We start from the raw sequence: 26,024 nt of genomic DNA, 5'->3' as shown, positions 1-26,024 counted from the left end.
TTGAACTTATATTAGCTCAGTCAGATCTAGGTTTCGTCCAGTTTATCTTCTCCAGCGCGGCCAGGCGTCCAGGCCACTCAGCCAGCAGGCGCCTTCATCGCTTGGAAAAAAGTTGCCGCGTCGCGCCATCTAGTCTTCCCCAACGGCGTGCGTTCAGGAGGTACTGGACTACACTTCCCAGCCGCGCTTCCCAGCCAGGGCGCCAACGGCATCGGGTCGGCATCGGAGCGCTGCTCCGGGCAGACTCAGCCGGGCTTGCGAGGCAGCTCGAGCGGCAGAAGTCAGCTTCCTTCCAACCCGGAGCATGTCCAGCAGCCCGAGGTCAAGAGCGAAACCCTCGTCCAGGCGCTTCCCGAAGTCCCGTCCCGCAAAGCTGCGACTTTCCGCCCTTGCTTGCAAAGAGACTCCAGTTCAGCCAGAGCTGGACCTGATGGCGATGCTTATTCTCTCCCCTCCGTTCTTCCCATCTTTCAAATCGGCGCCAAATCTCACATCCGCCTTAGGGACTTCTGCGCGTTCAATCTAAGAACGTTGACACTTACCCAAGCCTATCCTTGGGACTTGAACCGCAGCAGGGAAATACTTCGAATGTGGCTCTCCTTCTGAGTTGCAGAGAAATTCAGAGTATTGTGTGTTGGTTGTATTCACTTATAATCCCTCCCAATGCCCAGACAAGTCCAAGTTCGAGAGGAAAACAGAAAAAAAAAAAGGGGGGGGCAATTGAATTGGTTGGGCTGATTCTATTGTTAGAAAATGCTTCCTCACCGGTCCAATCCTCACTCATTCTGTCCAGGGTCACTCCTGAAAACAGAGTTGCAGCCTCAGCTGGATGATTGATTGATTGATTGATTGATTGATTGATAGATAGATAGATAGATAGATAGATAGATAGATAGATAGATAGATAGATAGATAGTCATAATCAGATATGACTATCTGCATTAGCACTAACAGCACTAACAGCAGATAGCAATTTCAACACACCATACAGCCTGGCTTAGAAGTAAGTCCACTTGTTCAATAGATTTACTTCTAGGTAACTGCTAATAGAATTGCAGCTTTACAATGCAATACGTGTAACCTCAGCCCACTGAATTCAATAGTAAGGAAATCAATGTTTTAGGCCTTAATCAATTTATTTGTTTTATTTATTGGACTTGTCCCCGCCCATCTCCCCACAATGGGGGACTCTGGATGACTTACATCAAATTAAAATCATAAATACATGATTAAAAGTTATAAAAGAACTTTTGTACAATTTACACTAGTCTGAATTGAAATTATCTCTCTGCCCTGTATATCTATTTAAAAACACTTTGATCATATCAGTAGACAAATATTGATCATTAAAGTAAATTATAAGTGTGAGACATTAGTTATTACCTCTTTCTTTTCAGGTTGCACATTGATTTCTATTTTTTTTATTATTTTTCTGAAATTTTTGGTTCAGAATTGCTGAAATTCCTAAGTGGTCCTTCAGGAACAGCACTTATCCAAAGGTTTTTCAAGACTGTGATTCTATGTATATTTACGAAATCATAAATCCATGGAAAAGAAATTTACCTCCAAATTAATATGCATGAATCTGGCTGCAAAATATCATAGTGAAGTCCTTCAAATTAAGAATTCACTGAACTTTTCACAATGGTTCCTGGGCTGACCCACGTCTCCCTTTGCCATGACGGGATTAACAATGGCAGCCTCCTATGCCTCTTTTCTGGGAAATAATCCATCAGCTCTTCAGCGATCCTTAAACGTGCAACTTCCCTCAAACTGCAGCAGTGCCTGTGTTGGACGTGATAAATCTGATCCCTGCCCATTCCCCAGTTTGCAGAGATACCTTGCCTTTCTGGAGAGATGCAGCCAGTGCCCTGCAAGACAATTCTCTACTTCTCTAAAATGCCATTGGTTTGAATGGGATTTACTTCCAGGGAAGTGACTGTCTTGGTAGTAAATCTCCAGGAGCGTTTGCAATGGTCATAAGCATCAGTGGAATCTTGTGGTATGGGAACACACGGGGGAGTCACAGCTCCCCCACTTGCGCGCAGACAACCATCCTTCCCAGGGAAGAGCCGGATTATAGCAAAGCAGCAACACCCCCCCGCCCCCCCGCATCAAAGTGTAGCAGATGATGGCAGCTTGAGACACCCATTTTTACATGCATTGTTCACATACTTCTTAGCTTCCACCTCCTTATATATGTGTGTGCCCAGGTACATGGGTCATATTTTTGTTGTTGTTGTTGTTCCTACATTACACTTTCCCACTTAACCATGGTTTATTCAGTTAACACAATGTTCAGGCCTGACAAAACAAACTCTGAATTAATTACAGGGACTGGCTTTGCACAACACCGGAGCCTAAAGGGAGCAGGTTGGCTGGCTCATAGCTCAGCTTGTCCTGCCAACACAGGTAGCACCTGGGCTGTTTGAATCGAGCCAGGCACATAGGCACAGGCTCTTTCTTTTAGCAGGTGCTAAAGCAGCAAGCAGGAAGTAATAAACATATAAAGCTATCATGCACGCCTATATTCCGACAGAAGGCCTGTCTCCTATCAGAACTGCAGCCCAACTCAAATCAGCATCCATTGATTTGGAAATTGGGCAGCACTCATAACTGAGGCCCTGGAAGGTAGCAGGTCCAGTGAAAAGAAGGAACCTCAATCTCACTCTCCTTCCTACCCCAGGTTGAGTATCTTCACTGGGCCAAAAACCCGGTTGAGGGCGCTGTTGGGAGCAGAGTGAGGATAGGCAGCCTTCTGGAGCTCCAGGAATGTGGCTGCCATGAATTTTTTGCTTTGCTTTGAAATCCTCACGTCTACCTGAGCCACTGTGCATTACTAAAGAGCAAAATAAAATGTACCCAGAAGGTATGGAGATTATTTTTCAAAAGATCCTAAGTAAAATCTGCCTCTCTCTACAGCTTCTCTCCATCTTCTTATTCTCAGCCATGACTCAGCCATGCCTTATTCACAGGTCAGATGTTTAGGGCTTTTCTGCTCCAACCTGTCCCAGTGGCCCTTTCTCACCTCTTGCCCTTCCACTGAGCTCTGGCAGTTCCCAGATCCCACTTCTAATGGATCACAGGGAAGCCAAGCAGCGCTCTGTTGCCAAGAGGGGGATCCTGTACTGGGGGCTTTGAAATTGCCCCTCAGAGTAGCACCAAGGTGCTCCTTCCCAGGTTCGTAGCCTTCAGGACAGGGCATCCATTCCATACCATTACAGGAGCTGGGGATCCTCAGGGTTTACATGCGATGTATAAAAATGGGCAGAGCTTCCATCACACCTACCATCTTGACTTTTTTGACCATACCCTGCAGACGCCCCAGGCTTGCACCTGGATCTGAGTCAATCCCAGACATTTTAAGCAGGGTTGAGAAAATTCTTGCCTGAAACATTAGAGAGGCACTGCTGGCTATAATTTGTGTTCACAAAACACTCTGTACCAGATAGAGCAACTGTAGGTGCACAACATGGTAAGCTTGAACTAGTGTTAGCCTTGGCAGCTTTTTTGGAGGGGCCCATATACTAAGAAAGCCTTTTCTTAGATTCCCTGGCAAGTAAACCCTCCTGGATGGCAATGAATTGAAAGTGGCCCAAGCCAGCCTCTTTGGCCAAGAGCACACAAGGCCCAGAGCAACTCTGCAGGGTGTGTGCAAGGGAGAGAAGGCCTCACCTTTTCTTCGCAGCCCAGTAAAGCTTTGAAGCCGGCTGTCCCCATCCCAGGCCTATGGCAGCGACCTTTACATCCTAACCCCGCTTCCCTTTCCTTGGCCCAAGATCCCTCCCGCCCAGCGAAAGCAGAAATCCTTCGCATCACCGCGCATGCGCACAGCTAAGCTCCTCTGCCGGGGTGCACAAAGGGTGCAGCCCCAGACAGAGCAGCGCAGGGAGGTGTGAGAGCCCCGGCTCAGCCTCCCGCAAGCCCATTTCTTCCGTCCCGCCGCCGCCACCCGGGCTTTCAACTTTCACCCACCCAACCACTGCCAGCTGGGTTCTGCCCTGCCTGCTTCCCATCTTGAAGAATAAAATGCAGGACTTGGCCGCTTACTTGGAGAGGCGGTTTTCTCCATGCCACTGGCCACTTTCCTCTGGAAGGGGAACGGGGATGGAGACCCCAAAGGACGCCGAGTTCGCGGGAAGAGTAGGCAACACTGCGAAACGAGCAGGAGCCGAAGGCTCGCCATCTGCTAGCCTGTTGGTTTGCAGTCGTGCTTCCGCCGGTCCCAGGCCTCCCCTTCAGTGCCCGGCCTTCGGCTTCCTTTGCTGGGGCGTGAAGGGCAGCCCGGCCGGCTTGGCTTAAAGGAAAACAAAGCGAGGAGGCGTCGCAATGCAGCGGATCCTGCCCTTGCATTCCTCAGCGTGGCGAGGCCTCTTTCCCAATCAAGCCCCATGGGCTAGAGGCAGCTGGCCTCCGTGGGCCCAGGCAGGAAGAACAGAAGACCAGGGCCAGAAGGAGGTGGCCGCTCCAAGCAGCAAGTTTGGAGGGTCACGAAAGGGCAGCGAGGACCAGCGGTGAATCCTACTTCTTCGTGAAATTTTCCATCTTGGAGTACTGGAGCAGGCTTTGTTTGGGTGTTCCGCCATGGCTGGGAACTCGTTTGACAACCACAAGGGTTGAAACTCCGTCCGGTCCTTTCTCACGTGCAGGGGATGCGAGGCCAACTCCAAGATACGCCTCATACTCCCTCAGCGCACCCCGTCATCCGTCCTGCAGGGGAGTCCGCTAGTCTAAGCTGGGGAAGGGACTTCCCTCTCACTGTTTCTACCCGAGTGATTGGTAGCCTCATCTAGCCGTCGCTGTGCCGATTTCTCAGTCACTGACCGGCCTTATGACACCAGGGTGACGGTTGGGTAAGGCTATAAATCACTCATGTCGAAGTAACCCAAACTTTCAAAGGCCTTCTACAGAGCATATTTCTATCTAGTAAATTGCAATCCAATGAAATAGGGTTTAATTCCGAGTAAACCGGTATAAGATGTAGCCTGAGCAACTAGGATGATGATTAATTTATTGTACAGCAACAACAGTAAGAGAGAGAAATTAACTGTGAATCTGAATTAAAGAAATAACCAATGCAGTCACATAATTGCAAATTGCTGGAATTTAATCCTAGGCTAGAAAATGCATGTAGTGTAATAATAAGAATAATTTTTTTTAAAAGGCATGGTACTAATAACTGTATTTAGCACAACCTGGATTTACCTGCTAAAAGCATCAAAAAGTGGAGGCCGGTAACAGCGAAGTAAACATAAGTACACCTCAGAAAGCTGGGGTGGGCGGGGGCTCCTGGAAACACACTTAAGGGAAGCAGGGCTGAGTTATGGGCACATAAATCCAGAGAGATGATCGCCATGAGCTCCATTTCATTCCCTCTCTCTCTCTCTCCCCTCCCCGGGCATCTGGAGAACTTACTGTGACTGATGGGAGCCAGGCGTTAAAGGCTGAGAAGTCCTGACAGGCGCAGGTTCCGGTCCGCGCCCGGAGAAGCAGGCCTATTTTAGCCGATCCGCCTTCTGGGATGGGTGCCGGGGTAAGTCCGGTGGATCCCTCCCGGCCCAATGTGATGCCCAGACTTCATCCAAACTGGTCGAGATGAGTTTTCCAGCGAGCAGGCGAGATTTAAGGCTTGGGTGGATACATGTAGCTGGAAGGCACCTAGATGTCGAAGTCCATTTCCACGTTCAATCACTTCTAGCCTCAAAAGTGGCGGAAGATTTATGAACCATCAAGGGAGGGAGTAGGGTAGGCGGGTGGGGGACTGGGAAAAAACACATCCACTTGCCATCACATTCATTAGAAACTTTAGAAAAAAGGCTATGCTGAGAAAGGAACCTGGTTCATTTCTCCAGGAGAGAGATTTGCAGAGTTAGAATAAGGTGTGTGTGTGTGGGGGGGGGGGGGGGAGTGAAACTATAATCCCCTTAGTCACATTAACCAATTAATGTCCTAAACAGCTGAAATGCAAATAAGATAGACGACTTTTTGCTCCATCATTCCTGCCTGGAACATATAACAAGTATCTAGACCCATAATTGGGAAATCGACTCCCCGCAAAGTGGCGAGTTGGACCGCAGGAAACGAAAAGAGAATATATTCCAAATGCCTTTGAGGCAGCGGCATCGCAGATCAAGACGGCCTGTGACTCTCTCCTAACCCTTCAGAGAAGTCTTTTTTCGCTCCCGGCAAACCCAGGCGCCCGTCACAATTCGGAACGTACTTAACTAACAAGAAGTAGAGCCTGTCCCTTGGTTTCTTCGGTTTTTGCGGTAAAATAAAGGAAACCCCATGCCTGGGGGTGGGGGTGAGCGGGGAGACGGTAACAACTAATGGGCAATACATTATGGGAGGCGAAGAAGGAGAAAAAGACGTCAGCCGAACTGAAAAGAAACGAATCGCGTATCCATTCCCCTCCCCTCCTTGAAAAAAGAAAAGAAAAAGAGAGATATCGTAGAGAGATAACAGCTCTGTGGCTCGAGGTACGGCTGGCTAAGTGACACCGTGTGTGGCATTAGGAAAAACCCGGCCGCATACATCAGGGCTTCATTACGTTTCCAATAGATAACATTTGGTTAAGTCCGTCCCTAGATTACAACGCGGCATAACAGCCCCATCAGCGAAGACGTGGGTTTTTGTGTGGTCCTTCTGCGGGCCACGGACTGAAACATTAGCTTTCCCTTGGCCAAGTCGTTCCCTCCTAATTCTTCTCTCAGGCCTACCGGAGAAATGGGGGGGGGGGGGGGGGAGGAGAAGGGAAGGGGGCGTGTTAATAAATCCACGCTTTGTAGTTTGGGGAGAAAAAAGATTAGGAGGAGGAAGGGTGGGGAGAGAGCCGCTTGCCTCCGGTTTGTTTGCAAGCTTTCTCAGCTCAGGGCTTCGATCTCCGCAACGCAGCGCTCCTGTGGCTGCGCATTCGAAGCCAAAGGGGACTTGGGGCTCCATTTGCACGGGAATAGGGGTCCCCCTTCAGCGAGTTGCTTCGGAGCCCCATCAAAGCAGCCCGGCTTTTGTTATCCTCAGCATCTGCTCCGCCAGACTGAGTTGCCCACTTTGATATCGGCCCTTTGTGCGGGCGACCCTTTCCTCCCAGGGCCACGGCCTCGAGCAGGCCAGCAAGCCCGGAGGCCCGAAGGGAACGGCGGGGGTCGCCGCAGCAAAGCGGAGGACCCCTCGGAGAAGTCCGGCCATGACAAACGAGGAGCTGCTGGAGCGGCCCGTTTTCAGACAAAGCCTCAACCGCGGGCCTCTGCCGGAGGGCTCTGCCACTCGCCGCCGAACCAAAATGGAAAAGGGCGCACGGAGGGAGAGGAGAACACCGCTGACCCCTTAACTGTCCGGGAAGAAGGCGCACCCGGGCAAGGAAGACCCCTGAACGCGGCAGTACTTGCTTGTGCTTCAGCCCTGGCCTCGCCCCGCCCCCAACCCGAAGCCTCCCCGACTCACACTCATCTTTGCGAGAACTTTGAACAAATAACAATTCGAAGATTAGTTACTAGATAAAGGATCAGAATAGTTTGCTGAGCTTTTAGGAAATTTTGGAAATTCATTTGAAAATCACTTTTTTGACATTTGAAGACAGAATCTGGGGTTCTTTTATATAGAGATCAGTTATTTGCTGCCGGAGACAGGAAGTTTCTGCTTTCTGCGCCCTTAGGAAATCCACACAATATTAATGCAGATAGAGTTGTCAGGACCTTACAAGCATCCACCATGGCTTTTCCACAAATAAATTGCATTGCTTTCAACTGAAACATTAACTTGGAGCAACAAATTAACACATAACAAAAAATCTAAGTAGTATTTTAGGGGCTGAGAAAATGTTAGATTCTAATAGTCTGGGGAGAGTAGTTCCAAGTTAGGCAGCCAGATCCAAGGTTCGACAGGCGAGTCTTTTTGAACACACATATCTAGAAGTCAGAGGTATCAAAGTCCTTATGGTTACATCTCAAGTGAGTGGGTTTCAGGAGAGAGTTGCTAGCTTCCTGTTTTCCACTAAGCACCTGCTTTCTACAGGGTGGTCAAGTTCTTAGTGAGATAATACAAAATGTTTCAGCAGAATTCCCACATGCCTGGCTATTAAAGGTCTGAACAATCATTGCAACTCTGTATGATTTTTTTTTTCTGGAAAAGAACACATGAAGCATATATTTATATAACAAGTTTTCTTCAAAGGAATATGCTGCTCCTTTATATTATGGAATGGAACAGTATTCAAAGATGCCTTACAAAATAAGAATAATCACTCTTCCTTGAAGTAGACATAATTAGCAATATGGTTTTAGCATTCCTTGAAATTTCTGTCCTACATTTAATATTTTTAGGAAAATCCAGAATGTTATAAAGATTGTGTGTGTGTGTATGTGTATACATACTCTTTAGGGAAAAGATCCTTTTTGTCTGAATTGAACATTATTTCAAAATTAATATGTCAGACTAGTTACTACAGTCTATAATTAGCAACACTAAGTTTTTTAAAAACTTTCTGCTGTTTTAAATGTTCAGCAGCTTTAAAAGTGCCAGATCAGCTCAAAGTATCTTCTAGGCCTCCATATATTTAAAAGCAATATGGAAAGTGTTGAATACTTGTCTGCACATTAGGCAACTCTGTTTAACTGGATTTTTTTCTAATTTGACTATGCACACATGCTTAAATTCAGGCAGATATTTGCATTATTTGTGTTTTTAAAATGCTAAACACATAAACGAGTGCCCCTCATCTATAATCTATCACATAGATGGGGGGGGGCATAGGCAAATATGATCAGCTTGCCAGGTTAATTATACTCTGAAATCCTTGAAAGAATTTACATTCATTTGCTTCAAATACACAACATTGCCCTTAGAGAAGATTATAGCTTACAGCTACCAGACTTTATCCATCACTAAAAGCACTCCTTGTTTTCTCTGGTTATTCCTTACCCTCATTTGAGTTATTTGTTTAGGAAAAACTCAAACATATTATTCAGTGTCTGCTGCACTATAATTGTTTCTACCAGGGTAGATCAAGGAATGAGGTAGTTAAATTTGGTCTTCAGCATAAGCCTATTGGTTCTACAGTTAACTACAAAGGAAGTTCCACTGATTTCAACTATGACCCTGTGCGATTATTGAAGACCAACTATAGGAAAAGGGAGAATGTACAACTGCATATCAAAATTGCTAATCTTATGAAATATTATAGGATTCAATTATCTTTCATGTGGATTAGATTGTGGTTAAAACTTGATAACCATTTGCTGCTATTATTATAGAATAGCATTTGCTGCTATTATTTTTGTTGTTATTGTTATTTTTTATTCATCTGCCTAACTACTCATAAAATCAGAACTGCAAATAAATTTTTCACAGGGCAGAACACTTTTGACCTGAAGCCCTAAAGCCAAAAGTGGGATTTATTTTCTTGAAAATCATTTGCTTTATTTCTGGAAATATGTAAAAAAAGTTTGTTTTTTAAATGGAAGGGTACAATAATACTTGTCAGTCCTTTTAACAATAATCCTGATAAAGAATATGCATAAAATACAAAATGAAAAGACAAAAAGCCTTCCATTCACACATACCCCAGGTTAAAAAGATAATGACAATCTCTTCTATGTAAACATTTTGATCTTTCCGTGCGTAAAAAGTATGAAAAAAATTGAGCTGCAAATGACGACTCCAACATTTTTGGTGGATTTCCATCTCCCCCTCCTCCCTCCCTCCCTCCCTCCCTTCCTGGGAGAACCCAGCGAGTTCCGCAACGGAAAGCAAGCAAAACTTTTTTAAAAAAAGATACTTTAAAGAGAAAAAAGAATGGTGTCTGTTTTCAAAGCAGAGACCTGAGGACTGCTTCTCTGCCATCTGTCTCTGCAGCATCTAGAAATGGCTTTGCATAAATAGAGGTACGGAGAGAAGCAAACCGGAAGGCCAGAGACAAGCGAGGGAAAGGGCGCAGAGAAACCAACCAGCGAGTCGATCTGTCCGAAAAGGTCTCTCCGCGTCGCCGCTCTCCAAAGCCGAAGGGAGGCCAGCCTGGCCCGGGCAGCTAGCAATTGGAAATCCTGGCCGCGCAGCTTTCGACGCTGGCCAAGGCCGCCCCGTGGGGCAGAGTTCCCAGGGAAGTGGCGGCGGCGGCGGCGGCGGCGGCGGGAGAGGCCAGCGAGGGCGAAGGCGACGTCGAGGCCATCAAGGTTCGTGCCAGGACAGGCAGCCCCGCGGCCTGGGAGCCGCAGCGGTTCCCCGGCCCGGGGCTCAGGCTGCCCCCGATGATGCTCTCAATGGAGAACGGGGAGCGCACCAAGGCCGAAGTGTTCTTGGTGGCGGCCGCCTGCAAAGAGGCGGCCAGCGACGGGCCCAGCTGGGCCGGGTAGCTGAAGCTGGTAGTCCGCGCCAGCTCCGGTCCTGCCGCCGCCGCCGCCGGCAGGAGGGAAGGCGGGGCGGCCGGCAGGACGGGGCCCGGCGCCGGCGGCCGCCTCTCCTGGGGCTGGAAGGCGAAGACCGTCGAGGGCGCGGGGTAGGGCTGGAGGTGGAGGCCATAGCCGCAGCTGTAAGGCCCGTAGGCGTACGCGGGGGGCTGGCCGGGGTGCGTGGCCGGCGGCGGCTGGGCGGCGGGCGGCGGCGGCGCGTGAAGAAAGGCTGCGGCGGCGGCGGCGGCGGCCGGTTCGAGGCCGCGCAGGAGCAGGTCGGACGCCGGCAGCGGCTGCCTCTTGAAGCGCTTCCTGCGGCGCAGGAAGCTGCCGTTATCGAACATGTCGGCGGACTCCGGGTCCAGCGTCCAGTAGTTGCCCTTGCCCGGGTTGCCCGGCTCGCGGGGGATCTTGACGAAGCAGTCGTTGAGCGACAGGTTGTGGCGGATGGAGTTCTGCCAGGCCGGAAACTTCTCGCGGTAGTAGGGGAAGCGGCCGCTGATGAACTCGCAGATCTCGCTCAGCGTCAGCCGCTTCTTGGGGCTCTGCAGGATGGCCATGGTGATGAGCGCGATGTACGAATAGGGCGGCTTCACCAGGCTGCTCTTGCCGCCGCCCGCCGCCCTGAAGGGGCCCGGCTGCGAGGGGGAGCCGGAGGACGACGAGGAGGGCGAGGACGGCGAGCCGGAGCCGGAGCCGGAGCCGGGGGACCCTGCGGGCGCGCGCGCCCCCGGCGACCTGGGCAGCGAGATGGCCTCGTCCTCCTCGCCGTCCTCCTCCTCGTCGTACGGCCGCCGGGGAGGGGGCTCCTCGTCGTCGTCGTCGTCCTCGTCGCCGCCCCCCTCGTCCTCTCCCTCCCCGACCACGTCGATGTCTGTCTCTTCGGCCAAGGCGGAGGAGGCAGCGGACATCTCCGCGCTCAGAATCATCGCTTGGCGCAGCCGGGCATAGGCGCAGTGGGCGGGAGGCGGCGGGGCAGCTGCCCGCGGGGGGTGCCGGTGCCGGTCCCGGCCAGGGTCGCCCGGACAGCCGCGCGCGGGGTTGGGCCCGGCGCCCCTCCGCCAGCCAGGTTTGGCTCGCCGGGCTGCTGGGCAGGCTTCTCCGGCGGGCGGAGAGCCGGGCGCGTGCTCCCTTTCGCCGCTCCCCTCCGTTAGGAATGAACCCTGCGGGGGAAGCAAGCGCGACTCTTCTCGAGAAGGCTGGCAGAAGCAGCGGAGCCCGCGGAGGAGCTTGGCCAGGCTGAGGCCGTGCCCAAAGGGGATGGCCTTTTCTCCTCCCGCGGGCGGGTGGGGCGGGAGCGGAGCGGAGCGGGGAGTCACATGGCTCCAAACGTCAGCGCCACAACCGGGAAAAGATTCCTGAAAAAGAGCGGCGGGGAGGGGGCGCGGGGGGCGCGATCCGAGCGGGAGAGAAGAGCCCAGGCGGTAAAAACGGAGCCCCACTCCGGGCCTTAAAAAGCCTCCCCGTTGCCGAGCCTCGGGGAGGGGGCGGCCGCGGGAGCTCCTCTGCCCCCCCGCCAACCGCACTGCTGCCGGACTGTGGTCAGGCTGCCTCCCCACCTCAGACTCCCCTTCGGCTTTCCCCTCCCCCTCGGACTGGCGGGCAATTGTTATTTTTTCCTTTTAAGCTGGAGAGAGCGAGATAAAGTCTTTCGGAATAAAAACAGAGCGCCGAACTCCAGCGTTGCCGCCCGCGTGTCCCAAACTGTGGGAAAACTCGCCAGCGCTCTTTGCCACACCGAACCGAGCCAAGGAGGAACCGAGGGGGGTCGCGCGATTTGGGGGAACGGGGTCGCCGAGGAAATTCACGCCGATACTTTGTGCGCTGGGAAGCAGGCAAATGAAGGGGGGTCGGGTTTTGCCTGGCAAGGTCTACGGAAGGCGGGACGGCTGTTGGAAACCCAGCGCGACTTAGTGAGCTGTAATCCTAAAGTTTGTCAGCCGGGAGCTCGTCCCATTGTGCTCAGCGGGGCGTGCTTCGGTCCGTAGGATGCAGCCGTCCGGAGGCTCTTGCGGCTCAGCTCTCCTCTCCAGCCTGGACCCTTTTCCAGGACTGTCTCTGCTCAGGCCGCCCGAGGATACGATCCCGCCCGGAGGACCTGACCGTGAAGCCCGGCTCTCTTGTTGGCGGGCGGGGAAGATACACGGATCCTTTCCCGCACCAGCGAGATTAAAACAGGAAACCGTTTACTGAAGGGCGAAGTGACTGAAAAATAGAATATGCCCGAATGTGGTGGGATTTTTTTTTCTTTAAAAATGATTTGATAATGAGGATCTGGGTGGAGATGAATCAACTTCTAAAGTCTCTCGACCGTTTTTTCTGTTTTATTATTCCTCCCTTTCCCCGCCCCCGCCCCAATCCCTCAATTGGAAATAAATTAATTTGATGGAAAGAATGAAAGAACTATGTACTTCCAACCCTAAGGGCGCAGTGCGCGTCTCCTCAGAAGTAAGTTTTAGAGAAAGGCTTATCTCCAGGTAAAAGAGCACAGTCGCTCCCCTTCACAGTTCCTCCGCAGCTGAAGGCCCACCGCCGGGATGTCTGAAGGAAGGAGCGGGCCGGAGCATCTCTGCTGCTGTCGCCGACGCGCCGCCAGGCGGAGCGACCTACTTGCCGATCGCCGCTGCCTCCTGCCTGACCCGCATTGTGATAACGCCCTGTCGTTGGGACTGGGGGCAAAGGGGCTGGTTTGCTTCTTGCTCTCTCAGTGAATAGGTAGTTTATCAAATGGGCATACTTTAAAAAAATACCGGATTACTTAGGCAGTGAATTAAAAACAGAACATGTAGAATTGTGTGTGTGTGTGTGTGTGTGTGTGTGTGAGAGAGAGAGAGAGAGAGAGAGAGAGAGCGTGGTAACAAAGGAGGAGGAAGCAAAAACGTTTATTTCTATTTTGTTCTTTATTTTAGTGTGTGTGTGTGTGTGTGTGTGTGTATGTGTAGAGAGAGTGAGCTCGCTAGAGCGAGCAAATAAGTACATTCCGTCCGGATCCAGAGCAAATTTGTTTGGATTTTTTTTTAACGCTTTAAAACTTCTCTTTCTCACTCCTCCTCACATATATGTACTCATACCTCTATGAAATAATTTAAATATAGGTCATTACATAAAAGTAAGCAGCATTCCAGACTGGGTGATTGTTTAGAGAAATCATCTATCTGTCACACTTCTCATACACTAGAAATCATCAATCTGCCATTTAAAAAAAAATTAAATCCTGTTTTCTAAATAAAGAATTTCCCTGATGAAACTATATTAATTGGATCCCTTCCTACCTAATTGTCCTGCTCCTTAAAGTATAATCAAGGATTTCAGAATTAAGCAAAATGAGACCCTTATGCCTTTATCTTAAATATATTATTAGAAAGAAGATTCTAATTCTTTCTAATAATATATTTAATAATATATTTAATAATTTATTTACTAATTTTAGTCCAACTGGTATATAAAAATCCTCAATCCTGGTTCACAACTACAGGACTTGACATATAGTAATTATACTAATTAATTATACCGGTTAATATGCCTAGAAATAAGGCAACTTGCACATTAATAATGCCTCTGTATCTGTCTGTTTAGAAGTCAAGCAAATTTACTTTCATGGATTTACTTCCAAATAAATGTATAAGGAATTGCAGCCTAAAGGAAGTCCCATTTAGTTGAATGTATTTCTAGATTGCTCTAGTACACTACTGCGACTTCTTTTTGTAGCCAAGCCTTAAGATTGGAATAAACAATAAAAAACAAATCTTGTTAAAAGTCAGTGGGAAAGTCTCACTTTGCCAGGCAAGTTCCCTCCATAGTTTCTTTGCTAGTTAGTTAGTAAATTCTATCACTAAATATTTGAACAGGAACCTTTTCTCCCAGGAACCACAGCTACTACCAAAAATCTTACCAATGAATAACGATTTGGAACGATTTGTTAGGAGTCAGAGAACTAAGCTGATTTATTGCTTATTTACAGTTTTTAAAGTTTTCTGATAATATCAAATTGTACTATTATGTGCACTGTTTTAATTATCTTTATTTCAGTTTCCTTATATTTCAGAATGTTTCAGTTGGAACTGAGTTACAAGGGAGACGCTTGAATCTGGGCATATTTCCCCAGAAATAAGTCTTAACTGCCAAGGAATTGTGTATAACATTTTTTACTGAAGAATACGCCTAAATGGGGGAAATTTCCAGAGGGATAACCGCGTTACAAAGAGTAAAACATTTATTTAAGCTAGGGGCTTAGGTGAACCACTTCTTCGGATGCACGGAAATCTTATGCCAAAAAGGTGCTCGTCCTTAAGGTGCCACCACTCTGTTATTTCAGTCTGAGAGACGGAAGCCGAGTTACACTTTCACGGACATCAGTGGAATTTAACCTGAGAAATTAGTGAGGGAGGGAGGATAGAGGGACTGGGGGTATCAGACCTGTTATTTCCGGGCGATAAGACCTGTTCCTAGGGTAAGACCTCTTGGAAAGGACCAGAAGTGTAAATGGCCACCGACTATATTCAATAACGAGAGAAACGGAGATCCAGTGACACGTCTGGAGGCTGAATTCGTTACAGTTTATACACACTCCTCCAACATTCCCGGTTCAGTCCGTTTCCATCTTTCTCTTCGGCGGCTGGGGGAGCTTATGCGTTGGCGCTCCGGTCGTAAAAGAAGATTTCCATCATTTAAGTTCCTCCAAGCCTGTGGAAAGGAAGGGGCTGTTAACCCGCGGCAGAAGCGTCCGATTCTCGTTGAGCGAGTTGGACTGACTCGCGTGTAAGAACGCCAGGCAGTCTCTGACCCGGCTGCCGCTTTTCTCCAAGCCAAGACTGGGGCAGTCAAAGGTAAGAAGCGCCTACGGGGAGCCACGACCGGAAACTTCCCAGCCGCCGCCGGCCCAAGAGAGGCAGATGGGACTGTTCAGGTCAGACCTGAAATAGTTGCCCAAGTCGGCTATCGCCAGATCCAGAAGAGTTGCCGGCGCCCCTTCCTCCGGGCAGCTGCGAATCGCCCTGCAGGACGAGCAGAAGCTCGCGAGTTGCGTCCCGCACGCGGCAAAGGGGAGGAAGGACTCCCCCCTCCCCAGTGAACGGCGGCCGCGCTCACCAGAAGCTGCCCGTGGAAAAAGAGGGCCTGGGGGAGAAAACGTAGCTGGGGAGCAGTGTTCCGGTGCCGTGCACCCCTCCGCCAATCTTCGGGCAGCAGCCTTCTTCAACCGGACCTGTCGAATGGCAGTGCGGGCTGCAGTCCAGTTTTCCTGGAGGGCGCCAGGTTGGGGAAGGCCGCCGAGGTGGCTGCCTGCTCGGCTTCCTCTTCCTCGGCGCCCCGTGAGTCGCCGAGGCGTCCTCATAGACGAATGGTGCCACCTACCGGCCACCCCATCGGGGCGAGCCGCTTGCAGTGCCTCAGAGGCTCTATTTTAAGCTGGCCGGGTGCTCTTTGGCGGGTCCCTCCGCTGATGGAAAGCCGGCGCCCCTTCTCCTCTAGCTGGCGGGGGCGCAAGGAACGCTGCTTCTTCGAGATAGTCTAGGCTTCCCCCGGACACTCGCCCCATCGATTTGGGGAAAGTTGATGCAGACTCATTCTGCGCTTGGTTTTCATCCCAACTTTTGTCATCCCCCTCATTTTCATTAGTGCCCTTTCATCATGATCAGGATCGTCCTGCTATGTGCAGTTTAAAATCAATGAGCCCAGCGAAAGCGAGTCTCAGAAAGGTCGAGTTCAGACCCGTGAGGTGGTTGGAAGGGTTTTATCAACTGCAGGCTTGGTTTTAGCAATGCATGTCGTTGTTCTGCTGGGGATGGTGGTGGTATTCAAATGTTGAAACCCCTTGACCAAGCCTTCCTTGCAGGGCACTTTGTCTTATGAAAGAAGTTCTCCAAGCAACGCCAGATTAACTGCAATTTGCTGTTCCCCAACAAGCTACAGTTAACTTGTTGAGCCATTCTTATGGTATATTTACAAGCAACAGAGGCCATCTTAAAGTTATTAGAGCTGTTTCCCATGCTGAGTTGAAGCACTATGCACTAGGGATGCTGCAGTGGACTCTGGGAAAGGATCTGCATACAGGTATTGCAGGCAGGTGCTACTTGCACACTCCTGTGTCCCCAAAGCATTTTTTGGAGATTGACTCTAAAGCCCGACACAGTTGTACTAACTGTGGAGTCCTTGGTGCTCTCTGAGCTTGGTTGTTTTCTTGCAGACATTTCATTACCCAGCTAGGTAACTTCTTCAGTGCTAGAGGGAGTGGGGTTTGTTCTCTGTTTATATACAATAGCTTGCCCTGTCTGTTCTAGAGGGAGTGTTTTTTTCCCTTGGTAGTTCCTTGATTAGGGTATTGTTTACTGCTTGATTGTTTGCCTGGTGTTGATCCTGGTGTTAATCCCTGCTTATCTGAGTGTGGATTGCTGGCGAGGAGATGTTCTGGTCTTTTTGTTTCCTTTTTATTGTCTCTTTTGAATAGTGTGTAGATGTTGTTTATCTCTGTGTGCCTGTTGATGGCTGCCTTGTCTGAATACCAAGCTTCCAGAAATTCCCTTGCATTTTTGGCTTTAGTTTGGTCTAAGATGTTGACAGTTTCCCAGTTGAAACTATGGTTAATTCTGCCCATGTGTTGTGAGATTAAGGAGTTTTCATCGTGTCCTTTGACTGCTAGTTGGCATTCATGGATGTGCTCTGCTAACCTTCTGCCTGTCTGTCCTATATAGTGGTTGTTACAGTCCTTACACTGTATATTGTAGATGACTCCTGTTTTTTCTTCTTGGGCTACTGGGTCCTTTGGTTTGCTTAAGATGTTTTGGAGGGCTTTAGTTGGTTTGTGTGCTACGGAGATGCCATGTGGTGGTAATAGACTGTGGTTGTTTCTGAGATGTTTCTGATGTATGGCAGTGTTATCCTTTTCATAGTGTGTGTTGGTTGTGCTGTAGAAGGTTGACTGGTCAGGCACTTTTTGATAAAGCTGCGTGGGTATCCATTTTGTTGTAAGATGTGGAATAGGTGATCTGTTTCTTTTTTCTGCTGTTCTGGGTTGCTGTAGTGTGTTTGTGCTCATGTGAATAACATTCTTACACAGCTCCTCTTGTGGGAGGTTGAGTTGTTAATGGAGCACTTGGTTAGTGTGGGTTGTTTTTCCATAGACCTATGTTTCTATTTTGCTGTCATTTCCTCTGCTGATGTGGATATCCAGGAAGGATAGTGTGTTGTTGTTTTCTTCTTCCCTTGTAAATTTTGTTCCTTTGAAAATGTAGTTGATTGTATCATGTGTTGTTCCTTTTTTATTATGATAAAGGTGTCATCTATATACCGGATCCATACTTTTGGTTGTATGTGTGGGAATGCTATAGTTTCTAGACGCTCTGCTATGAGTCTTGAGAGTGGAGATCCCATGGGTGTTCCTCTGATTTGTCAGTATATTTGTCCCTCAAACTGAAAATAGGTAGTGAGGCAGAGGTTGACGAGGTCCGTGATTCTGGGTATTTCGATCTTGGTGTATTTGGTTAGGTTGGCTGTGTTGTGTAGTACTGTTGACATGGATTCTTTTGCCAGTTCTGGGTCTATGGATGTAAAGAGTGCTGTGACATCAAACGAGACCATAATTTCATCTTCATCTATTTGTAGGTATTTGATTTTCTGGAGGCACTGTATTGGGGAGTTGATAAAATATTCGCGCCCCTCTGTGAGATGTCCAAGCTTTTTTGTGAGTTATTTTGCTAAGTTGTATGTTGGAGTCCCTGGTAATGATTCAATTGGTCAGAGAGGTATGTCCGACCTAGCCAAGAAAGACTATGTCACAAAAGAAGAACAGCGATGGATGAAAAGCAGTGGACCCATCCTCCCACTCTTCTATGGATGCCCAAAAATACACAAGCCCAACATACCACTCCGACAAAGATTATGGCAAGTTCATCACAACATAGCAGGGAAAAAAGAGGATGTTGTAAAGGCATGCTTGTGCTATGGTTAGGTGCAAGTAGAAAAGGGATTGATTGGTTGATTTACATGTCTTTTCTTCACTTTCTCCAGTCACTAGTACTGTATCACTGTGGTATGTCCACAAACAAATTCAAACCTCAGTGAAAGTTCTTCAGTTTTTCCACAGATACTGCCTTCTATGTGTGCCCCTAACTGGCCATGAAAGAGACAGGTTTCTCCAAAAAAATGGGATATTGGTGGGAAGCAGAATGAATTGTCCCCACCATTTTTAAACCTTTCCCAGGTAAAAATATTGTAAGTAGAAAAATTTGAAAAAAAAAAAAATTGACCCCCCCCCCAGTTATGCAATATGTTCTCTTTATTATATATTGAAGAATCAAGACTATTCCAATGTTATAACATTCGTTCCCATAAAATTCTTATGGCCAAGATTTAAGGGGAATTATGTTGGAGATTATAGATAAAATTGGTATTGGGTTATAAAATAGCATTGCATTTAGAGGAGGCTCTAAAGTTTGTAAAATATTCTAGTACTACAGATTGTCCAAAACTATTGGAAATGAAATGGAATATTAGATAATACTTTCTAAGAGTCTGAATTACATATGAGTAGAGAATGTGGGATTGCCTTCCCAACATCTTGGAAGATGTTTGCTCCATTGGATCAAACTGGTGTCAGCAAAGAATTTAAGCTCGCAGTAACAGGGGCTCTTCATTCTTGTGGTGATGCTGGTTGATGATTACAGATAATACAAAATATTCTCCAGGATATTTGCAAGCATGGGAAACAGAGATTTTCATTATTTACCCTTAAATGTGAAATCTAAGCAGCTCCTTGCAAAGAGGATAACCTTTAGGATTCTAGTAGCTTGTTATAAGCTTATAACCTCACTGGCTATAAAGGGGTCCAGAAAGACCCTGGCCTCAAATAAATATTTTGTCTCAACTTCAGAGCCATTTCAAAAGGGTTCTGTAGACAGAGTTCTCTGGCTGGGCTGTACAAAATGAGAAAGCTTATCAGTCATGAAAATAGGAAGTTACTGTGCAAATTAAAGGAAGTGTTGCAAGAAAGTTTTTCCCTAAATCCCAATTTAAGGCAATAAAGCCAAACAGATAAAGAGTGCGTTGAAGTTTTATTGATTTGTGGCCACAGGGTGTTCTTAACCCAAGAAGACAAAATGTACATGCAAACAAGCACTTTTATTAAACTGTTTATGTACATCATCTTCCTGCTTACCTTATCAGGAACCACACATAGTTATTTCTAACTTGCTTTTTCCTCTAGAAACACAGCAATCTACCAAAGAAACTTGTTTCTAATTTCTTTCCAGCCTGTGCTCTTCATTACTTATTTCATTCCCTGTCAATACCTTGCTCTGGGTACCTTGTCTGCTTGACAGTGGCTTCTAGTTTATTCTGTTGTGCACCTTAAATGTGGCTTTGGTTATGGCTGCTAATGTTTGCTGATTTCAGGGCCCTGCAGTGTTCATTCCCACTGAAGTCAGGGAAGGAATTCTCATCCTCCTTCCATCCTCTGGATTTTACCCCTCTTTCTGTGGGGAAATGGAGAGGAAGTCTACTTCTTGTTACTTGCTCTGTGCATCAAGGGCTTCCTTAGAAGATTGGGTGGGGAAATTATTAAAAGTATATATATATTTTTAATAAGGGTGATTTCTATATTGCCCAGTCTCACAGCTCACTCTCTATGCTGTCCCAATCTCACCCTGCCTGTGGAATCCACTTTGGTTAATCCTGGTTAATTCACCTGTCAGCTGCTTGGGGCATTTTTGATGCCAGGCATGTATTTGTTTAAATTAATTTTGTACTGTTGCTGGACTCCTGTGAATTCACTGTACTGGCCTGAAATGTTAGTGTGGCTGATTCTGATTTTACAGTATTTATGCTATTGATAGTTTATATGGTTGCAAACTTCTTCGATCTGGTTGTGCTGATTGGTTGGGCAGTAATACCACTGCTTGAAAGCCTTGTTTCCATCTTTATCAATATCCGAACAAAAGAGTTCTGAGTTCCCAGTTCTCCAGCCATCACTCCTCTTCTGAAAGAAAAGAAAAGAAAAAGAAAAGAAAAGCAGGGAGCTACCCCTGGCTTCATTTCCTCATCCACTGCAATAGATATGCGAACTCAGAATTTATACGTCTTAGGCCAGCTACTGTGGTTTATTCAACAAATCATGATTCAAACAATCAAGGCTTAACACAATGCATTGTTCAACCAGTCATATTTGTTATCTTTCTCTCTGTTTCTCTCTCTCACACAAATACACTGTGCCTCCAGTATGGGCACACATAGATCCAGAATGTATTAGTTGCTCCTCTCTCAGCGCATCAGATCAAGGATGTTCCTTCTATTTGCCACTTCAGTTTGGCTTTCAATGCTCATCCCTATTTAAATTGCATTATTCCAACCCCAAATGACATTTCAATGGGCTTGGAAAAGAAAGGCTGATGCACAGCAAGGCCGTGATGCCATATCATTTAAGTGCTGGACAGACAATGTGCTTAGTGTAGGTCAGCTGGAAGGAATGACAGTGAATTTAGCCTTTGGGCATACATTTCGGAATGGCAGAAAACTGAAATCCTGCTGGTGGAATCATGGCATTGACTGGCTGCATTGCTAGGGCTGCAGTGTCTGGGTTGTAAAAATCCAAATACCACTAGATGACAGCGAAGAGAGATGGAAAACTCTAATCCTTTGTTGCCATCTAGTGGCTGTCTGGAGTTTTGCAGCTTAGATATAGGATGCCCCAGAAAGCTGTAGATAGCTTGAAGTGGCCACATATAGCTGATGGACTCTTAAAACGCAGCTCTTTTCCCCTCTTCGTTTCTGACTCAAATTGCAATCTTTCTTGGTTCCCTTTCAAACACAGACTGAAATTGCACCCCAGTCTGGGAGCTGAGAATTCTGCTGCCTTCTCTAATTGGTTTTCCTATTCAGAATATTCCTCAGTGATCTTGAATAAATGGCCCTCGGGGGTTGCACGCAACTTAAAAGGGGGTCACAAATTCTTTAATGACCCAATCAGGCTTGTAACATGGGAGCACCGTCAAAACTTGCTCTAGGCTTTGTATCTCCACAACCCCACAGTGGCCAACTGAAGTTTGGGAAAGCTGTGATATACAAATAAAAAATTGGTTTTTCAAAGTAAGTACAGTAAGTAGCATAATGAACCAGTGAAATTATTAGTTTTATGTTGGGAGCTGGGGGAGGGGAGTATAGGCATTTGTAACTACAGTGATGCCAAACATGAATAGTGGCATCATGATGCAAAGTCTGCCCTCCCATATGTGTGTTATAATGTCACACTTAAGTATGGAAGGGACAAGCTCTGAATCGCAACATACATTTTTGTCACTTCCCCCCCTTGTAGATGCCTGTAGGGGGATCAACAGTTATGATTTTAGGGATTCATGGCATTGCAAAGCTTGAAATTCTGTGCAATAACCACTTTTATTTACGTACTTACGTTAAGTACATTTTTTTACTTTGGTTAAATATGTTTGATAATATACCTTAAAAAGTATAAACGCTTTGATTGATTGATCATATTTGTACAGCTGCCCATCTCACAAGAGAGTGACTCTGGGTGGCATAAATAAACTTACTCACTGTTGTCCAGTCTAGTGCCTCCCAAGCGTATTACAAGGCTCCTAGAGGGCTATCTATGTTAGCTTCATTGCAGCATAACAACTACATACCTATACACGTCTTCATTTCAAAGGAGATTTCTTGTGAATTACTAATGGGTTAGAGGTGTGACATCCAGTGTGCACAGAAACTCAACAATGAGCATGGAACATCATTAAACAAATATGGTTAGATTGTTGGCAAAGATAGAATGGTAAATTGGGCCTGTTACCAATATAAATTCTGGAGGGAGGAGAACTATTTGGGAGATGTGTGTAGAAAGATAAGTCTCAGAATGTGATGGAATGGAATTATGAAGGCCAGGCTCAGGGAGTTAAGCATTTTCTTAGCTCGCCGCAGGAGCGTGGGAACTACAAGAGGATGAGACTGGCACCTCCCTGAGGAATTCACATTGTTGTGGCTGGATGACTTGGGACCTGGGGTTTCAGTCTGGGAAGATTCTTGCTAGAGGTTGTAGCTAATAAACATAGCTGAACTGATTTTGCATTGTCTCTTGGAGTTCCTTGGGCTAGGCCTGACACAGAAGCACTTGGAGTCCTAACCCAACAAATCCTTCCACTGTCAAAATGACAAGGCTAGGAATGTACATATACAGAATGTACACATACATACACACAAACAGTACTATGCAAAAGTTATAGGCAAGTGTGAAAAATGCTGTAAAGTAAGAATGCTTTCAAAAATATATATTGTAATTGTTTATGTTTATCAATTTACAAAATGCAAAGTGAGTGAACAGAAGAGAAATCCAAATCAAATCAATATTTGGTGTGACCGCCCTTTGCCTTCAAAACAGCATCAATTCTTCTAGGTACACTTGCACACAGTTTTTGAAGGAATTTGGCAGGTAGGTTGTTCCAAACATCTTGGAGAACTAACCACAGATCTCCTATGGATGTAGGCTGCCTCAAATCCTTCTGTCTCTTCATGTAATCCCAGACAGACTTGATGTTGAGATCAGGGCTCTGTGGGGGCAAACCATCACTTCCAGGACTCCTTGTTCTTCTTTACGCTGAAGATAGTTCTTAATGACATTGGCTGTATGTTTGGGGTTGTTGTCCTGCTGCAGAATAAATTTGGGGCCAATCACACAGCTCCCTGATGGTATGGCATGATGGATAAGTATCTGCCTGTATTTCTCAGCATTGAGGACACCATTGATCCTGACCAAATCTCCAACTCCATTTGCAGAAATGCAGCCCCAAACTTGCAAGGAACCTCCACCATACTTCACTGTTGCCTGCAGACACTCATTATTGTACCACTCTCCAGCCCTTCGGTAAACAAACTGCCTCCTGCTACAGCCAAATATTTCAAATTTGGACTCATCAGTCCAGAGCACCTGCTGCCATTTTCCTATGTTTTCGTGCATAGTTGAGTCGCTTAGCCTTGTTTCCATGTCAGAGGTATGGTTTTTTGGCAGCAATTCTCCCATGAAGACCACTTCTGGCCAGACTTCTCCAGATAGTAGATGGGTGTACCTGGGTCCCACTGGTTTCTGCCAGTTCTGTGCTGATGGTGCTGCTGGACATCTTCTGATGTCAAAGGGAAGTAAGCATGATGTGTCTTCCATCTGCTACATTGAGTTTCCTTGACCGACCACTGCGTCTACGGTCCTCAGCGTTGCCCATTTCTTTGTGTTCCTTCAAAAGAGCTTGAACAGCACATCTTGAAACCCCAGTCTGCTTTGAAATTTTTGCCTGGGAGAGACTTTGCTGATGCAGTATAACCACCTTGTGTCTTGTTGCTGTGTTCAGTCTTGCCATGGTATATGACCTGTGACATGAAACTGTCTTCCACAACCTCACCTTAGTAGCAGAGTTTGGCTGTTCCTCACCCAATTTTAAGCCTCCTACACAGCTGTTTCTGTTTCAGTTAATGACTGTGTTTCAACCTACATATGAAATTGATGATCATTAGCACCTGCTTGGTATAATTGGTTAATCATACACCTGACTCTAATCCTACAAGATCCCTGACTTTGTGCAAGTGTACAAAGTGTGCAAGTGTAAGAATTGATGCTGGTTTGAAGCCAAAGGGTAGTCACACCAAATATTGATTTGATTTAGATTTCTCTTCTGTTTGCTCACTTTGCATTTTGTAAATTGATAACCATAAACAATTACAATATATATTTTTGAAAGCATTCTTACTTTACAGCATTTTTTCACACCTGCCTAAAACTTTTGCACAGTATTGTGTATGTGTGTGTATACACACACATATTGTATGTGTGTGTATGTGTTTGTATGTATGTATGTATATACAGTCAGGTCCAGAAATATTGGGACATCGACACAATTCTAACATCTTTGGCTCTATACACCACCACAATGGATTTGGAATGAAACAAATACAATGTGCTTTAACTGCAGACTGTCAGCTGTAATTTGAATAGGAATTACAACAGTTTGCATATGTGCCTCCCACTTGTTAAGGGACCAAAAGTAATGGGACAGAATAATAATCATACATCAAACTTTCCCTTTTTAATACTTGGTTGCAAATCCGTTGCAGTCAATCACAGCCTGAAGCCTGGAACGCATAGACATCACCAGACGCTGGGTTTCATCCCTGGTGATGCTCTGCCAGGCCTCTACTGCAACTGTCTTCAGTTCCTGCTTGTTCTTGGGGCATTCTCCCTTCAGTTTTGTCTTCAGCAAGTGAAATGCATGCTCAATGGGATTCAGGTCAGGTGATTGACTTGGCCATTGCATAACATTCCACTTCTGTCCCTTCAAAAACTCTTTGGTTGCTTTTGCAGTATGCTTTGGGTCATTGTCCATATGTACTGTGAAGCGCCGTCCAATGAGTTCTGCAGCATTTGGCTAAATGTGAGCAGATAATATTGCCCGAAACACTGCAGAATTCATCCTGCTGCTTTTGTCAGCAGTCACATCATCAATAAATACAAGAGAACCAGTTCCATTGGCAGCCATACATGCCCACGCCATGACACTACCACCACCATGCTTCACTGATGAGGTGGTATGCTTAGGATCATGAGCAGTTCCTTTCCTTCTCCATACTCTTCTCTTCCCATCACTCTGGTACAAGTTGATCTTGGTGTCATCTGTCCATAGGATGTTGTTCCAGAACTGTGAAGGCTTTTTTAGATGTCGTTTGGCAAACTCTAATCTGGCCTTCCTGTTTTTGAGGCTCACCAATGGTTTACATCTTGTGGTGAACCCTCTGTATTCACTCTGGTGAAGTCTTCTTTTGATTGTTGACTTTGACACACATACACCTACCTCCTGGAGAGTGTTCTTGATCTGGCCAACTGTTGTGAAGGGTGTTTTCTTCACCAGGGAAAGGATTCTTTGGTCATCCACCACAGTTGTTTTCCGTTGTCTCCCGGGTCTTTTGGTGTTGCTGAGCTCACCGGTGCGTTCCTTCTTTCTGAGAATGTTCCAAACAGTTGTTTCGGCCACGCCTAATGTTCTTGCTATCTCTCTGATGGGTTTGTTTTGTTTCTTCAGCCTAATGATGGCTTGCTTCACTGATAGTGACAGCTCTTTGGATCTCATCTTGAGAGTTGACAGCAACAGATTCCAAATGCAAATAGCACACTTGAAATGAACTCTGGGCCTTTTATCTGCACATTGTAATTGGGGTACTGAGGGAATATCACACACCTGGCCATGGAACAGCTGAGAAGCCAATTGTCCCATTACTTTTGGCCCCTTAACAAGTGGGGGGCACATATGCAAACTGTTGTAATTCCTACACCGTTCACCTGAGTTGGATGTACATACCTTCAAATTAAAGCTGACAGTCTGCAGTTAAGGCACATTGTGTTTGTTTCATTCCAAATCCATTGTGGTGGTGTATAGAGCCAAAGATGTTAGAATTGTGTCGATGTCCCAATATTTCTGGACCTGACTGTGTGTATATATATATATATATATATATATATATATATATATATATATATAGTGTGTGTGTGTATATATTGAAATATATATATATTTTTTTTCAAGGAATAGCAGCCTCACAAGTTCAGGTAAGCTATAAGTTACTAGAAGTCATCTTGCTGTGAGAGTTAAGAAAATATTTTAA

At 46.6% G+C, this 26,024-nt stretch overlaps 1 protein-coding gene across 1 annotated transcript; it reads right to left on the bottom strand.

Annotated features, from left to right (window-relative positions):
* Positions 1-9,742: 9,742 nt before the first annotated feature.
* Positions 9,743-11,461, bottom strand: FOXD1 (forkhead box D1). Its single transcript, XM_088129927.1, has one exon. The coding sequence runs from the start codon at positions 11,312-11,314 to the stop codon at positions 10,025-10,027; it is 1,290 nt and encodes a 429-aa protein (XP_087986053.1). The 5' UTR covers positions 11,315-11,461; the 3' UTR covers positions 9,743-10,024.
* Between the last annotated feature and the right edge of the window lie 14,563 nt (positions 11,462-26,024).

Source organism: Python bivittatus, unplaced genomic scaffold (genome assembly GCF_059951505.1).
Source record: "Python bivittatus isolate LINGU-HERP-01145 unplaced genomic scaffold, Pbiv_v1 ctg000850_np1212, whole genome shotgun sequence".
Classification (NCBI taxonomy): domain Eukaryota; kingdom Metazoa; phylum Chordata; class Lepidosauria; order Squamata; family Pythonidae; genus Python; species Python bivittatus.
This window is presented reverse-complemented; position numbering and strand designations above follow the sequence as displayed.